This window comes from Procambarus clarkii, chromosome 83 (assembly GCF_040958095.1).
Source record: "Procambarus clarkii isolate CNS0578487 chromosome 83, FALCON_Pclarkii_2.0, whole genome shotgun sequence".
NCBI lineage: Eukaryota > Metazoa > Arthropoda > Malacostraca > Decapoda > Cambaridae > Procambarus > Procambarus clarkii.
The window spans coordinates 4051064-4068868 of NC_091232.1; the positions used below are offsets into that span (position 1 = coordinate 4051064).

General features: G+C 42.4%; 1 protein-coding gene across 2 annotated transcripts in view; it reads left to right on the top strand.

The window, feature by feature from the left end:
- Window positions 1-16951, top strand: part of LOC123768739 (mucin-5AC) — an 83171-nt gene extending 66220 nt beyond the window's left edge. For both annotated transcript variants that reach the window (XM_069316297.1, XM_069316298.1), the window contains 6 exons: window positions 7035-7212; window positions 8566-8714; window positions 8852-8965; window positions 10013-10173; window positions 11400-11739; window positions 13517-16951. In XM_069316297.1, the coding sequence (XP_069172398.1) occupies window positions 7035-7212; window positions 8566-8714; window positions 8852-8965; window positions 10013-10173; window positions 11400-11739; window positions 13517-13648 (1074 nt within the window). In that variant the 3' untranslated portion in view covers window positions 13649-16951. The remainder of the gene's footprint in view (window positions 1-7034; window positions 7213-8565; window positions 8715-8851; window positions 8966-10012; window positions 10174-11399; window positions 11740-13516) is intronic.
- Window positions 16952-17805: the final 854 nt, after the last annotated feature.

Consider the following 17805-nt stretch of genomic DNA (forward strand, 5'->3'; position numbering starts at 1 on the left):
GCTCCCGCCCCGTCCTCCATCACCATGCTCCCACCCCGTCCCCCACCATGCTCCCGCCCCGTCCCCCACCATGCTCCCACCCCGTCCCCCACCATGCTCCCACCCCGTCCCCCACCATGCTCCCGCCCCGTTCCCCACCATGCTCCCACCCCGTCCCTCACCATGCTCCCACCCCGTCCCCCACCATGCTCCCGCCCCGTCCTCCATCACCATGCTCCCGCCCCGTCCCCCACCATGCTCCCGCCCCCACCATGCTCCCGCCCCGTCCCCCACCATGCTCCCACCCCGTCCCTCACCATGCTCCCACCCCGTCCCCCACCATGCTCCCGCCCCGTCCCCCACCATGCTCCCACCCCGTCCCCCACCATGCTCCCGCCCCGTCCCCCACCATGCTCCCGCCCCGTCCTCCATCACCATGCTCCCGCCCCGTCCTCCATCACCATGCTCCCGCCCCGTCCCCCACCATGCTCCCGCCCCGTCTCCATCTGCGAATGCTCAGTGCTGGAGTAATAGAGGCCGGCAGAGCTTCAAGATTAATAACTAGCAGTCTACCCCCGAGCAGTAGATCATAAACATTGGAGGATCCATACTCGGGGGCACAGATTTACATGGGTCACCCTGGGGCCGTGGGTCCGCCTGGGTAGCCGTAGGGGGCATGAGTGGGAGCCCCAGCAAGAGCGGGTTCAGTGTGGGCGGCCCCCAGCTTGGTACCCTTGAGAACACCAACAAAGACTGGCCGCCCGAGGCGCCACCTGCAGGCGCTGGTGCGACACAGGTTCTCCTCGCCCTCAGCCCCTCACGGCTGGGTCACACTCACTCCACAACACTAGTTATCTATCTTGACATCTTGAGGTTATCTTGAGATGATTTCGGGGGCTTTTAGTGTCCCCGCGGCCCGGTCCTCGACCAGGCCTCCACCCCCAGGAAGCAGCCCGTGACAGCTGACTAACACCCAGGTACCTATTTTGCTGCTAGGTAACAGGGGCATAGGGTGAAAGAAACTCTGCCCATTTTTTCTCGCCGTTTCTCACTGTTTCTCGCCGGCGCCTGGGATCGAACCCAGGACCACAGGATCACAAGTCCAGCGTGCTGTCCGCTCGGCCGACCGGCTCCCATAGCCCCAACTTACACCTCAAACCTTCACTTCCTCGCTGTAATATTGTATTAAAGGTTAGGGTGACCATTTATTGACAGTAACTCGGAGCTGGTGAGCTTGGAGACATTCCTTGACCAGCTCAGTTACAGTTTTCATGTTCTCTTGACTGGATTCTTTTCAGAGGTGTTTCTCACGAGGAAATGTGACACTGTATCTGCTGTTGTTGCTTCTTGGTTATCTTGGTGCGTGTCTTACGCGCCGCCACTGCTGACCGTGACCCACCTTGAACTCTGTTGTGGCTCTCGCCGCGGGGACGCTCTGCACGTTCCTTAAGCAACAACACACAAAAACGTATGAATGACTGTCGCTATCGGGTTCCTTCCAGTCCTGGTTAGTGTCTCGGGTGTGTGGTGGTGGGGCGTGTAGTGTGTGTATGTGTGTGTGTGTGTGTGTGTGTGTGTGTGTGTGTGTGTGTGTGTGTGTGTGTGTGTGTGTGTGTGTGTGTGTGTACTCACCTAGTTGTGTTTGCGGGGGTTGAGCTCTGGCTCTTTGGTCCTGCCTCTCAACCGTCAATCAACAGGTGTACAGATTCCTGAGCCTATCGGGCTCTGTCATATCTACACTTGAAACTGTGTATGGAGTCAGCCTCCACCACATCACTTCCTAATGCATTCCATTTGTCAACCACTCTGACACTAAAAAAGTTCTTTCTAATATCTCTGTGGCTCATTTGGGCACTCAGTTTCCACCTGTGTCCCCTTGTGCGTGTTCCCCTTGTGTTAAATAGACTGTCTTTATCTACCCTATCAATTCCCTTCAGAATCTTGAATGTGGTGATCATGTCCCCCCTAATTCTTCTGTCTTCCAGCGAAGTGAGGTTTAATTCCCGTAGTCTCTCCTCGTAGCTCATACCTCTCAGCTCGGGTACTAGTCTGGTGGCAAACCTTTGAACCTTTTCCAGTTTAGTCTTATCCTTGACTAGATATGGACTCCATGCTGGGGCTGCATACTCCAGGATTGGCCTGACATATGTGGTATACAAAGTTTTGAATGATTCTTTACACAAGTTTCTGAATGCCGTTCGTATGTTGGCCAGCCTGGCATATGCCGCTGATGTTATCCGCTTGATAACCGCTTGTGTGTGTGTGTGTGTGTGTGTGTGTGTGTGTGTGTGTGTGTGTGTGTGTGTGTGTGTGTGTGTGTGTGTGTGTGTGTGTGTGTGTGTAATAATTACCTAAGTGTAGTTACAGGATGAGAGCTATGCTCGTGGTGTCCCGGACAGAACACTGGACGCGTTATCCTGTGGTCCCGGCGAGAAACAATGGACAGAGTTTCTGATGCCCCTGTTACCTAGCGGTAAATAGGTATCTGGGAGTTAGTCAGCTGTCACGGGCTGCTTCCTGGGGGGTGGGGGGGGTGGAGGCTTGGTCGAAGACCGGGCCGCGGAGACACTAAACCCCAAAATCATCTCAAGATAACCTCAAGATCTCAAGATAACCATCATCCCTCGCAGCTCTGGGACGAGTCTCGTTGCATACTTCTGCACCTTTTCGAGCTTCTTTGTGTTTTTTAGATGGGGCTCCAGGATGGGGCGGCATACTCTAAGACTGGCCCCACATAGGCGGTAGACAGTGATCTAAAAGCCTCCTTACTCAAGTTTCTGAAGGATGTTCTGACTTGCCAGAATAAAGAATGCGGCTGACGTTATTTTATTTATATGAGTCTCTGGAGTTAGGTTAGGTGTTATGTCCACTCCCAGGTCTTTTTCTCTAGTCGTTATAGTGAGGTAGTTTCCCTTCATCGTATATTGGCTTTCGGTCTCCTGGCTTCTGTCCATCACCTTGCACTTGTTAGCGTTGAACGCTAGAAGCCATTTCTCGGACCATCTCTGCAACCTGTTCAAGTCATTCTGGAGAATCTTACAATCCTCATCCGTCTCAACCCTCATTTGTTTTGCATCATCTGCAAACATTGACATAAAAAACTCAACTTCTGCAATCAAGTCATTTACATAAATGAGGAATAGAATGTGTCCCAGCACTGATCCTTGAGGCACCCCGCTTGTTACTCTACGCCAGTCGGACTCCCCGCTCCTCACTCTCACACTGACACCTGTCAGGTAATTCCTTACCCATGATAGTGTGTTTCCGTCTACTCCCGCCTGCCTCTCAAGTTTGTATAGTAACCTTCTGTGTGGTATGGTATCAAAGGCTTTTTGGCAGTCCAGAAATATGCAATCTGCCCATCCTTCTCTATCTCACCATATTTTCGTTACCTTAATTTCTTTGCGGAAAATTCCCGCAAAGTTAAGTACGCACATTATTAGGGTGTTTTTTTACTACAAGATCAACTTGTTATGTTGGTCAGGTGTGTGCAGGAGGGGAGGGGGTGCGTGTGGTGTGTGGGTAGAGTGTCTCACTGTGGGAACGTTCCTCCCTGCACCACCCCTGGTGCTGGGTGGGGTGGTGGTGGGGGGCGTGAGCGGTAGAGGAAGCCGCATGGGTGGCGCTGCTAGGGAGGGGGTTGTTGGTGGTAGGGTGGTTGTGGCAAGGGTGCAGGTGGCAAGTATATCGGCGACCCCTTGATGTGATCAGACTCAATTACGGGCTCACCATAGCCTGTGCTACATGGACATTTCGTTCTGAGTAGCTAAATCTAAAACAACAACAACAACAAATGTGATCATGATTTGTGTTGTCACTAGAGTGATGGCGCGCGCCATCCACACAGAGGCTCCGGAGCCACGCACACTACACAATTTAGTTAGTAAATGGAATACACTAGGAGGTGATGTGGTGGAGGCTGACTTCATACAGCCTCCACCTCCACCAATGTAGATATGATAGAGCTCGAGAAGCTCTATCTGCACACCAGTAGGTTCACGGTTGAGAGGCGGGACCAAAGAGCCAAAGCTCAAACCCCGCAAGCACAACTAGGTGAGTGCACTGGAGGCGGTCTTCACACCAATATGTCAACGGTGGCAATTTCAAATGACTTCGGTACGGGGAAAAAGACAAACCTTACAAGGTATACATGACGCAGGACACAGATCTAGTAGACAGGAGTGACCAAGTCAGACACTGCACTAATAACGTCAGTCCACCTAATGTTTACACATCACAGTAAGGGGAACATAGCATCAGCCAGGACAGTGATAGAGTGGATAATAAGAACATATACTCGACGACATCACCTTCATGGAAAGTCATGATTCGGACCTGTACAAATAAAATTCGACGTTCCGGAGTATAGAGTAATTATAAAAAGAAGGAACCAAGCCGCGGAGACTAGCTCCGGACTGGGTACAGTCAAACAACAACTCATAACATCAATAAAGCCATCAAAAGTAAGTGCAAAAAGCGCAACTAGTAAACCCGGTGTGAACAAAGAGGCCCGCCACTCCTCTACTGCCTCTCACCATCTGCCTCTTGACTACCTGTTGTTGGGAAAAACGCTGCATCGTTAAATAGGGAACTTGACAACTTCCTGTTGGAGTTTCCGGATTTACTGTTGCTGGACTTAATTTCAGTAGATTAATAGTCAACATAAATGTGTGCATAACAAGTGGTATATCTCACAGTTCACTTATTGTAACTTATCAAAGCTTAATGATGCGGACACCTACCTTTTGAATATTCCGAGGATCAACGTCCTCGCGACCCGGTCTCCGACTAGGCCTCCTGGTTTGTGGTTAACCAGACTACCAAACTAACATTATACTTGCTATATCATTTTAGTACAGGGGTATACTTGTATCTATTTTGTCTCATTACTATAGAGTGGATGGTAGTTATTAAGTGTGAGTGGTTAGTACAAGCTGGTTGATCAGTCCAGCAACCAGGAGGCCTGGTCGACGACCGGGCCGCGGGGACACTAAGCCCCGGAAGCACCTCAAGGTAGCCTCAAGGTAGCACTGGCACTGGTCAAGCTTGGCCTCGGCCGGGCTTGGGGAGTAGGAGAACTCCCAGAACCCCATCCAGGTACCTGCTCCACTCTCCATTCTACATAGCAGTCATGACACTCTGGCTTCCTGACAGACCTTGCCACGATTCACTTGTATGAAGAGGATACTGATCACCAGTGAGACTGGCTTCCCAGTGTCTAGTCACCGCCAGGCACCGAGCGGCGAGCACTGGACTCTCACTTATCAACCCATCTAGGGCTTTAGGCCACCATCTATTGTTCCTGTGGGTATACTCGAGGACACACCTCTTGATATAAGTTGTGTTGTATAATTTGTTGCGTTGTGTGGCGTCACCACTACAGGACTATATTACAGTCAATGAGTGCGTGTTGTTGGTAAATTGAAAGTGCAAGATAAGTGATTATGTATTGTTAGTTATTATGTTGATTTGATGTTGCAATTGTACTGTTGTCTCATAGCTGACAGTATTTTGTTCAACAATAATAAAATATTATGGAAGAAGTACGTAGTGTTGTTAAAGTGGGGCTTACGATCAGGATACTCATACTGACTCATGAGATGAGTCAGTATTATTTTATATCCATATGTTTTTTCATGGGTGGGTGTCCAACCCCTCCGACGATAACCAGAAGTGCATACCTTCAGACATGCGGCTGGGCTGCCATTATCCTGTGTACCTAACCTCCCCGACGACCTGGAGACTACATGTTCACTACTACCATCATATTTCTTAACAGATAAAATGTCATTCTCTTCCGGGGTTTACTTGTGTAATTTTGTTTCCCTGTGGCCTGCGTGTGTGCGTTGGCTTGGGTCCACCCGCCTGGCGCAGCACGACGCACCTGTGGCGTAGTGGGCGAAGCTTGATGTGTGCGCCGTTCTCGTACCAGTGTTGCATCACCAGGACCTGCGCTGGCTGGGCATTCTGGCTAATCATACGCTGGCTAATCAACCAGGTATCAACCAGGCATCAACCAGGCATCCTCCCCCAGGACCAGTGCCTCCCCGCTGTCAGCAGCGATGCATCCTCGCCCATCGTCATTATCCAGACCTTAGTTACCAGCTCTATCATTATCTCTACACGACTTCTTAAATGACACATTAAATGCTCAGACCAGGTCACGCTTGGCCCGCTGGTGAAGGGCGAGCCAGCGAGCGAGATCCCGTGAGATGGGGTACTTGTATCAGAGTACTTGGTTATGTTCCCAGGTAATAGTGCTCAGTCTCCCAGGCTTGTGCTGTATAGAGCCCCTTGTAGGCGTACTGAGATACCTGGCCCGATGCTCTCCACGATCTGGTATGGTTCGTTAATATATTTCCTCCTTTCTGTGTAATAACATACTTTTAATCCTCTTCGGGCAGAATTAACCGCTCTTTGTTTTTCTTGCGGTCAAGTGAGGTCAGGAGCCGGTAACACTGGTTGTTGTTGTTGCTTTTAGATTCAGCTACTCAGAACAAATAGTTGCAAGTAGCACGGGCTATGGTGAACCCGTAGTGGACTTACCTGACACATGAGCGGGGCGGTAACTGCAACACAGGTCATTTGAGAAAGGAAAGAGAGTGAGATGTGGGGAGGGGGAGGATAAGAGGGTGGGGGAGAACATGTATGTGGGTAGAGGGGGTAGCGATATAATTGTGAGGTAGGGGTTGATTGAGAACTGTTTGTATCGTCCACATGTGTTTGTCCACTTTCCGTCCCATCCGCTATTGTCCATAGGATGGGTCCATTCTAAACTATTGAGTCTAATGAAATTTGAAATTGAAGTAAGTTTATTGAGGTAAAATGCATACAAAGGGATGAGGTAGCTCAAGCTATTCTCGCCCCGTTCAGTACATCGTGTTAATACATACATATACACACATCACGAGTCTATTGAGTCCATTATAAACATTGCTCTACACAAGGATTACTAGAAATTCGATTGATTGGTGAAGGTGAAGATTACGGGCATGAATAGCCCGTAAACTAGAAATTCGTTGCATGGTGACTAATAAAGGTTTTTCCCCCCACAGACGACGGTCCGCGTATGGGTGAGGTGCCTGATGCAGGAGATGGAGTACAAGACGGTGTGCATAGCGTACTCCACCACCTGCAGGGAGCTAGTCCACTCCATACTGTCAAAGTTTAAAATGAAACATAGAGATCCGAATCTGTTCTACTTAACCATGGAAGTCACAGTCCGAAAAACTGGTAAGTTGAGGTTTGGTTGAGAGACTGGTCTGTTTCAGACCTGAAGATGTTGTGCGGTACAATTTAAAAAGTCCAAGAATAACATTCTTATTGGAATACTTTAATACAACAATAACAACAAAAAATGTTTACTCAGGTAAACGTACATATAAAGAAGATAAGTTACAAACATAATGTTGGATTTATAGATAGAGCCAGTACATACGATACCTAAAGCCACTAATACGCACAGTAAATGAACAAATTCACAAGGGCCGTGACGAGGATTCGAACCTGCGTCCGGGAAACTCAGTGTTTCGGGTAAGGTGTGGGAAAAAACCCACTTAGACTAAAGCTTAATACTAATTGAGATTAAAGTATAAATTGTGTAGAAAAAAAGGGTGGGGGGGGGGAACATGGCAAAAATCAGCAATTATACAACTTGGTCAACAAACAGGATTGTTTGAAAATGGCAAGACATGGGTTGACATTTAGGGGGTAAGGTAGGTGTCATATAAGGTAAAATGTCATTAATGGTGTACTAATTTTTCTGGCGTTATTAATTCAGTTATATACTAGTAGCACACAGACAGACAGATGTACACACGTACAGTCATGTACACACGTACAGTCATGCACGCACGCACACAGTGAGAAATGTGAGTTATTGCATTAATCTTAAGAGCATTCGGAAGGTGAAGCTAGCAACCTAACCTAGCTTGACCCCTGCGAGCACATCTAGGCGAGTACACACACATATGCATACATATATTTCTTGTGCACACCATTAATTGCAGACACATGATCAGTGGTGATTAAACGTACATATATTAATTCTTTTTTGTTTTGTTGAGGACAGGAAGTTTGGGTATACTGTATATACAGTATAACACACAGAGATCACACTAACGTGATGCATCAAATGAACAAATCCACAAGGGCCGTGACGAGGATTCGAACCTGCGTCCGGGAGCATCCCAGACACTGCCTTGACGAGGTTCGAATCCTCGTCACGGCCCTTGTGGATTTGTTTATACAGTATATATACAATCTTGGTATTGTGATGAGGTACCCCAAGGTCGAACTACTGACACTCCCCGGGATGCAACCCCGCAACATTTGCTTAACTCCTTGCTCCCTATTTATTGCTGGGTGAACAGAAGCATTAGATGGAAAGAAACACAGCCAATCATTTGCATCCCGCCTCGGAATCAAACCTGGGGATCCCCGGATAACAAGTCGTGAATTGAAATTGAAATAAGTTTATGAGGTAAAATACACACAAAGGGATGACAAGTTGTGAATGAAGCCAACTGTACTACGAGACCGTATGAGTGTAGCTTTCCTCTGGTTGATTACGATGTATCATTACAGGAGGCATTATGAGGACCACCCTCACTTTGGAGGACGACTCGAGACCAGCAGAACTTCAGTCATGTCACCCAAGAGGAGACTCCAAGCTGGCCCTGAAGATGCGACCAGGCGGCCTTCTCAGGGTGTACGACGGCGCCCTGGTCCCTGGGGTATGTTCTGCATCTCTACTAAAGTGTTGGGATTTGTTTCAATATCTTTTCAGTTTCAATTTGTTTCAATTGCTTAGTATGATAATGCCTTTTGCTCTTGTCTGAACTGATTTATATATATGTATAATTTTGTTTAGTCGCAGTACAAGAGTTTGCTGGTGAGCGAGAGGACCAGCTGTGAGGAGCTGGTGGGTCTGGTCTTACAGTGCAACAATATTCACGATAACGTCAACAACTTCTCCATTTACGAGGTAGGCCTATGCTGATGTCGTGTATATCTCTTATAAACGTATATTTATGTTGAACATGTTTACGATTTTCACTTGTTATTTTATTGTTTTAGAGAAAATTAATAATATACTTGCTGATTGATAGATTAGTTCTCCCCTCACATCAATATAATTATCATTGTATGTTGTACTTATTACAATATTTGAATCCTGCCGTTGTGAAATTTGATATATTTGTGAGTGTGTATGGTATGAGCCCTCAGGTTACTTCATCATATGTTGCTCAATAACTTGTTTGTTTTGACTGTCAATCAATAGAAGGCTTGTCTGAAACGTAATGTTTGATTCATTTATGTGTTATATTTTATTCCTGCTTAGTTATCAAGTGATAAGTCAATGTTTTCTTCTTTAACTTTGTTTGAATATAACAATGTTTTTATTGATGAGGCGGCACAGGCTAGCACATTATGGCTTGATGAGGTGTCACAGTCTAGCACATAATAGCTTGATGAGGTGTCACAGGCTTAGCACATAATGGCTTGATGAGGTGTCACAGGCTTAGCACATAATGGCTTGATGAGGTGTCACAGGCTTAGCACATAATGGCTTGATGAGGTGTCACAGGCTTAGCACATAATGGCTTGATGAGGTGTCACAGGCTAGCACATTATGGCTTGATGAGGTGTCACAGTCTAGCACATAATAGCTTGATGAGGTGTCACAGGCTTAGCACATAATGGCTTGATGAGGTGTCACAGGCTTAGCACATAATGGCTTGATGAGGTGTCACAGGCTAGCACATAATGGCTTGATGAGGTGTCACAGTCTAGCACATAATAGCTTGATGAGGTGTCACAGGCTTAGCACATAATGGCTTGATGAGGTGTCACAGGCTTAGCACATAATGGCTTGATGAGGTGTCACAGGCTAGCACATAATGGCTTGATGAGGTGTCACAGGCTAGCACATAATAGCTTGACCCAAAGCAAGATCACTTCATCTTGTTGCTGTGTTGTTAGAGCATTAAAGTTCATAATTGACAAGTTGCTTTTTTATTTTTATTATTAGGTGCGTCGAATCGACGGAAGAGAACGCAAACTTCATCAAGACGAAAAACCATTGAGACTGACCTGCCGGTGGGCTTCCCGAGACCACGCATGTCTGGTGGTACGCCACACTCCCTGTTTAGACCCAACACATGCTCAGATTTCTCCACTCTCAACCTTAAGGTATCGAAAATCTTTACATTTGATAGCATGCTATTGTGCCTTAATGTTAGCTCTACTTAATTATTTATCATTTTTTATTATTTATCAAATCTGATGAGAAACATCTTAACATGCTGACACAAAATGAAGTAAAGTTGGAATTTGGATGATGTCTCCTTTTAATGACCTGTAAAGTAATTAGCTCATGCAGCTAGGTTTAAGATAGTCTATTACAGCACTTTAGTTCATTTATTATGCACCCCATACCCATCTTGCAGGCGGTAGTGGAAAGGGTTACAGAGGCACATAATTGGCTCAGGGACTGAACCCCACAATTCATTTAGCTAAGCAAGTTACAATCTTGATGAGCTAGTTACAAAATTCAGTACAAGTCGCCACATCAACAATGGGTTCGAGATCGACCACAAGTACAGTTTCTAAATTAAGCAACTGACATATGTGGAGAGCTAGTGTCACAATTTATATGTTTGTCCTGAACACTGCCCCCTCCCCCATCCAGTGGGCAGCAGTGGATAGGTTACAATCACTCTTAGTTAGATGTAGTAAACCTCCTAAGGTTTAAAGTAAACCTCCTGACACTGTATAAACATCAGAGGTTCACGGTTGTTCAACATCCTTCCAGTGAGCATAAGAAATATTGCGGGAACAACCATGGGCATCTTCAAGAGAAAACTAGATTGTTTTCTCCAAGAAGTGCCGGACCAACCAGGCTGTAGTGGATATGTGGGGCCTGCGGGCCGCTCCAAGCAACAGCCTGGTGGACCAAGCTCTCACAAGTCAAGCCTGGCCTTGGACCAGGCTTGGGGAATAGAACAACTCCCAGAACCCCCATCAAGCAGGTAAGGATACCTGATCAACTAGGCTGTAATTCATGTCGGACAGCAAGCAGCTGCATCTAATATCCTGGTTGACCAGACACTAACCTGGAGGCCTAGTAACACTCTGGGCTGCGGGAAATTTATCCTTGGAATCGTCTCAAGGTATCCTCCATATATGGATATATGGGCTGTAGTGGATATGTGGCCTGTGGGCTGCTCCAAGCAACAGCAGCATGTTGGATCAAGTTCTCACAAGTCAGCCTGGCCCTGAGCCGGCTTTGGGGAGTAGAACTACTCCCAGAACCCCAACCAGGTGCAAACCAGGTATATATTTTTAACTACATAAACTGACTATGTAATACTTTTCAATGTAGCTATAAATTTATTTTAGGAATTAAATTGTTACAGAGCATCCCTAAGACGGTCTTGTGTTAAGAAAATCAGCTCTAGTGTTCATCAAAAAACCATTCAAGAATTATCATCATCATCCACATCATCCTCTTCACCAGTGGAGGTCACATCAGACAACATGATACCCTCTACTACAATTACTATTTCCCCTAATGGAGCCTCTACAGTCGTAGTAAACACATCAACTATTAACTCGAACCTCAGTAATAATGACAACAACTGCTGGAAGTCTACAAATGACAATGAGACGGCAGAAAGCAATGAGGAGCCTTGCCCAGTTCCTCCACTAAGAAGTCCAAGACCAATACCACCTTTCAGGACACCAGTACGACGCCAGGTAAAATTCTGTTTGTTTTATGGCATTTTAATTGTAAATATAAGATGACATAGACAATAATATTAAAGCTGTGTTAAATTGTAACATTTTAAATATTACAGGTAGTAGTATAGGTAATTCTTTAAATATGTTTTGATTTAAAGTAGCTTATGCTTGAATGTTGTAGAGCATATAGCAAACATATCAAATAGAAATTAAACAAATATGAGGGCAGTGCAAAAGAAGCTATACAGTCTGCTATTCTTGCTGGTTGCCTTCAGTCATACCTGCCACTCAGTCTTCAGTCTGCCACTCATGATAGAATAACCATATACTGTAGTTATATACTGTAAACTTAAATCTATTGATGCTACTGTATTGCATGTTCAATATCATATCCTAAGATTATTAATTTTACTAAAGCTATATTAATTAATTAATTGATTAATTAATTAATATATTTAGTTAAGAACAAATTAATTGTAAAATTTGCTGTATTCCTTCTTGTGAAAGCAAGGTAATTATGAGGAAAAAGCACCAAGTCATAACGACTATATAGCACATGGAAAGAAAAAGGGTTTAGGATAGGGCAGAGGATAGGAATGGTGCCCAATCACTTGGACAGTTGGGGATTGAACGCTGACCTGCAAGAAGTGAGAGTGACTCTACTGTGCAGTCTAAATGGTTGGGCTCCTACCATGAACTCTCACCTGAATAGTCTGTAACCCAGTTAGTTGTACAGTTACCAGTCCTAAAAGATAAAAGGAATCCTGTAGTCTATCCTCCACAAGTACAGGTACATGTATAAATTCACATATCTACACTAGCCACATGTCCAATTTTAAAGTTTTACCTTCCAAATAGCTACTTACATCTGGCTAAGATAATTATAAGCTTCCCTTAACATTATGCAAGCCTCTGCTATACATTGCACAACTGCCTTCGGACTGCATTTTGGTGAGCAGGTCAAATAAACTATGATACACTGAAGGTGTGTGGTCTATGTTATGTTTACAGTTCTTAATGGTGGTTCATTAATGCTCTACACATCCCAGAACTTTTCAAACACTTTGCCACTGGTGGTATAACCTGGTAAACAGTCTAATTCTCATATAGGCTGCCCCTCTTGGCTGTTCTTTTAGTTTTCCCTTTCTTGTAGGTAGTTATTCAACTGTAAAAATTGTATTCAAGTATGGAAACATTATCTTCAGAAAGACATTGCTACTTTGGAGACAGTTCAACACCGGGCAACAAAAATCAATCCAGAACTAAGTCGACTCTCATACCAGGAATGGTTGAGGGTGTCAGGGCTAACACCACTGCAAACGAGACATGACAGGATGGATTTTGTCAAAGGTTTAAAAATAATGAAAAATTTGAAGGATATTGATTTAGACAATTTCTTTAAAAGGTCATATGTAACACAAACAAAGAGCAATGGTTCCAAACTCAACTAGCCACAGTGTAGGACAGAAAACAGAGATGCTTGTTCATCAATAGGGTTACAAACTCATGGGAACTGCCTACCTGCCAAAGTTGTAAATGCTAAAACATTGCTGAATTTTTAAGTCCAGCTTGAAAAAATCATCAGGACAATTAGGGTACCTTTGACAATCTGCCGGCTCCCCTCCTTTTCCCCCCGAATCAACGCAAGGTAACCTGTCCTCATCAAGGCTGCTAGAGTGTTAGTGGCCCTCACCTAAATTCAGGTATACACACATGTATGTTTATAAGTATTTTTGTGTTTATATATATGTCGATAGAGAAATGACAATTAATTTATTCATTTTTCCCTCAGCTGCCGTGGACCCAGAGTGTGGATTTGGTTGAGACCCCAGTAGATGATGACGATAACACTGACCTCCACACTAATATAAGAACACGGAGGGCTCATTCATACAATGATTATGAAAATTATTTTTATATATAATCTTTCCTGAGTGAAATTTAGAAATTACGGTATATATAATGAGGAAAAGACAAGTGAATTAAGAATTATTATTATTAACCTATGACATTTAAACTACATATATCAGGTATATAATAATTTGGTTGCATATGTGAATGAAGTACAGAGTGCAGTAAACTCTTGGATTAACATAAGAAGGCAAATTTTGTTCTACAGACACTTAATATTGGGACTTGTGTGTAAATATTGCTGCATGATATGTCACAGTATTATCATTTTACTTGTACACAGTAGTACTTTATAAACAGATCTGTGTATTAGAAAGATATTTTGTATTTGCGTTAAATTTAAACACCCAGCTTTAAATTATAGCATTAGTTGAGTGTACTGTATTGTAGGTATGCATTATAAAATAACCATAGGATTTAGTCAGTTATGTTATATTGTATATCCTACACTTACAAATACAAGTGCCAATTTTGTGTTAACTTGCATCATACTGCATCTCGGTGCCCAGCCTGCATATACAGTGCACATGATAATGCCAAACAATTTATAGAGAAATTTTGTTAAAATTTCCAGTCCCTTATCTTAGAATTGGTTCAACTGAGCTCAAAGTTCTGACAGTGATAGTTACTCTATGTTGAGTGTACACCTGATTAGAGATTTGTTGCCTGTATTGGTTTTATCAAGTTTGATTGACATTTAATTCAGCTTTAATTAAACAACTCTACTCTCAACATGTTACAATTCTTACATTTTAATATGTACACTGTTTCAAAGCTTTCTCAGGCTAATATGTCGTGCCTGTTGGCCATTAACACAGTCTCAGAAGCTGTTGGTGAAAGTAACCAAAAAGCTTACATATGATATTATGCTACAGTATCTAAAAAAAATTGAAATATTAGAATTTAGTATATTACTTAAAAAAATCTAGTTATCACTAGTATGTGTTAGTGCCTTATGTAGATGGGCTTAGCCAACAGTTAACAGACTTGTGGGATGTTATCATTGGCTTTTGGCAACAAATATATAATGTACAGAATAGTACCAATGAAATGAAGAAAATTTGTGTTTACTTTTCAGTTTATATTTTGATGTACTGTATTAAATTTTGTCTACATTCAAATTTGCATTAATACACTGTATTTGTAAAGTAAATATGACCAAATTTTAAACTTTTGTCTTGTATTCTTTGCTTGTACAGCTGCTTGCTTATGAGCATAAAAACACAATTTCAGGATTTAGTGTTATTGAAGAAAGAATTACACAAGGAGTTCATGTTGTTAGTCCATATCAATGTACAGTAATTAAGAAAAAGTTTCTTTTTGTTTATACAAAAAGAGTCCTGGTAGTACTCGTAATGTCGGGTTGAACCCGTAATGAACCTGTAATGTCGGGTTCATTCTTGACTCGCAATTGAGAAGTCTAGGTTCGAATTCCAGGCGGGACAGAAATGGTTGGACGCATTACTGAGCGCCTGATGTCACTGTTCACTTAGCAGTAAGTAGGTACCCAGGAGTTAGTCAGCTTGTTGTGGGCCTGCATCCTGGGCGGGGTCAGAAATTTGACCTCTTGGCCTCGATTTAAGCCTAGTGTGTATGAATACACTATATTCATGTATTTTTTTTATTTTTACACATATCGTCATTGCTTTCTCAGAAATACTGTAGTGCTATAATGTATTTTTATGTCCTAATTTTATAAAAAAGCAAATTTTGTTTTTGTTTAATAGAAATTTGTGTAATTATATAATTTCTTTGTATGATGTACATATAGTCTGTTCAACAGACCCTGACTATGGGGTACATAATAGCAAAGATTTTTCTCTGTCCTCTTGGCTAATTCCAGGGATTTTGTATTACAAATTTACAGTATTCAGTTTTACATATCAATTAAATAGAAAATGGTTAAATATACCCAAAGACTTTAATGCCAGGTGCATTCTCACAGTAGGTAATACAGTCATCTCAAAATTTTTGCTCTTAATTCTTCTTATTTTTAAACTGGATTAATATGTTTTGAGTTAGTAAAATATAGGCTAGACATTATTGGTCACCTACATTATGTCCAGCTGCCTCTGGCATACATTTTTTATACACAAATACCAAGTACATAGAAATTTTTATGCTTGAAATTTTAGTAGTTGATCTAATTGCTCTCACTCTATGGGTTCTGTATATAATCTCATATAGGTAAGCATCATGGTTTAAATCAAACTTTAGGAATTAGCTTTTGAAATTAAACAGTTTGTGTATTTGTTTTCAGGTTCAGATTTTTTACAGTACAGTATATTTTTTGTAGTTTATTACAAAACGTACTTATTTCGTGTATTTCTTTTATCATGTGAGAGTACACTTGGATATATTTTTAAATGAAAGTATGTATTGTGTGCATAATCTGTTATTCATCAATTTTCATAAGCTTTGTGTATAAGTATGAGTGTAAGTGTGTAATATGTTGATTGTACAAATACTTTTTGTGCTTTGAGATTGTGCTAATGTGCACAAAACTGCTCAAGTGCTACCTTAGTCATTGAAAGAGCTGTAAAGTGATCAAACTTGTATTATATGTCCCAGACACTGTTGTCAAACTTGTATTATGTCTGTTTCAGACTCTCAGTGGTCAGACTCATATTGTGTCTGTCCCAGACTCCCAATGGTCAGACTTGTATTGTGTCTGTCCCAGACTTCCAATGGTCAGACTTGTATTATGTCTGTCTCAGACTCCCAATGGTCAGACTTGTATTATGTCTGTCCCAGACTCTCAGTGGTCAGACTCGTATTGTGTCTGTCCCAGACTCCCCATGATCAGACTCGTATTGTGTCTGTCCCAGACTCCCCATGGTCAGACTTGTATTATGTCTGTTCCAGACTTCCAATGGTCAGACTTGTATTATGTCTGTCCCAGACTTCCAATGGTCAGACTTGTATTGAGTCTGTCCCAGACTCTCAGTGGTCAGACTTGTATTATGTCTGTCCCAGACTCTCAATGGTCAGACTCGTATTATGTCTGTCCCAGACTTCCAATGGTCAGACTCGTATTATGTCTGTACCAGACTCCCAATGGTCAGACTTGTATTATGTCTGTACCAGACTCCCAATGAACAGAAAAGGTATTTTATTTTACTGTATTAATCACTTCAATTACAAAAAGTATTTATGTTCTTGCCATGACTTTTTCATTTTTTTTCTAAATATTGTTACTGATACATTCAGTAGAGCTTTAAGTTGTATATAATTTTGTAAATGTGTGTATGTATTGTATAATACATATTGCCAAAGATTGTTAAGTTTAATTTGAAATATATATTGACAAGACACATACTGATTTTTATATGAAACTTTTCCTAGCATAACCTATGTTTTAGGATAAGGCATCTTTTCTATACAGTAATAGTTAATATCTGGAAGGTAGTGTATGACCAGTGACAAATAATAAAACATTGGTTCATCTATTACTAAGGTAGTGCAGTTCTATATGTCCAGCATAGTACAGTGCCTGGACATGTAGGTGCAGAACCATGCTTGGCACTCCCTTGTGCCATTCTTACTCCCAATGTGAAAATTGTTTTATTATATTCAAGTTATATTTGAGATTCATGTCGTTGAATGATTTTCTGATGCCAACATGTGAACGTATGAAATGTTCAAACTGATACAGTATTTGGTTTTGTCATAGTGAGTATTTAAACCAAGTGAAATCATAAGATTTTATTTTTCAGCTCTTTATTTTTTTCCGCCTTTTTTTTCCTTCGTGTCATTTACAGCATCTTGTTATATTATTAATAATCCTTTCTGCATCTTCATTTTCCAATATTGTGAGAGTCAATTCTGAGCCTGTTCTCATATCACAGGTAATTTATCTTAATCAATTTAGTATCAACTCTGAACATTTTCAAGTTTCCTTGTGTGCTTGATAAGGTGTGAGTGCCATGCTGGTCCTGTATACTCCAGTTCAGGCTTTATATGTGGTATACAACATCTTGAATTACTTTTGAGATTCTTGACATTGAGTACCCTTATAAGAACCAATACTGCTAATGTTTTTCTGTTTATATGTACCGTACTGTACTTTAGATATTAAGTTTGATGCTATATTTGCCTTTCAGCTGGTATGTACAACTGGCCTTCCTTCACTTATTCCTTTCCTATATTATTTTCCAGCAATTAATATTT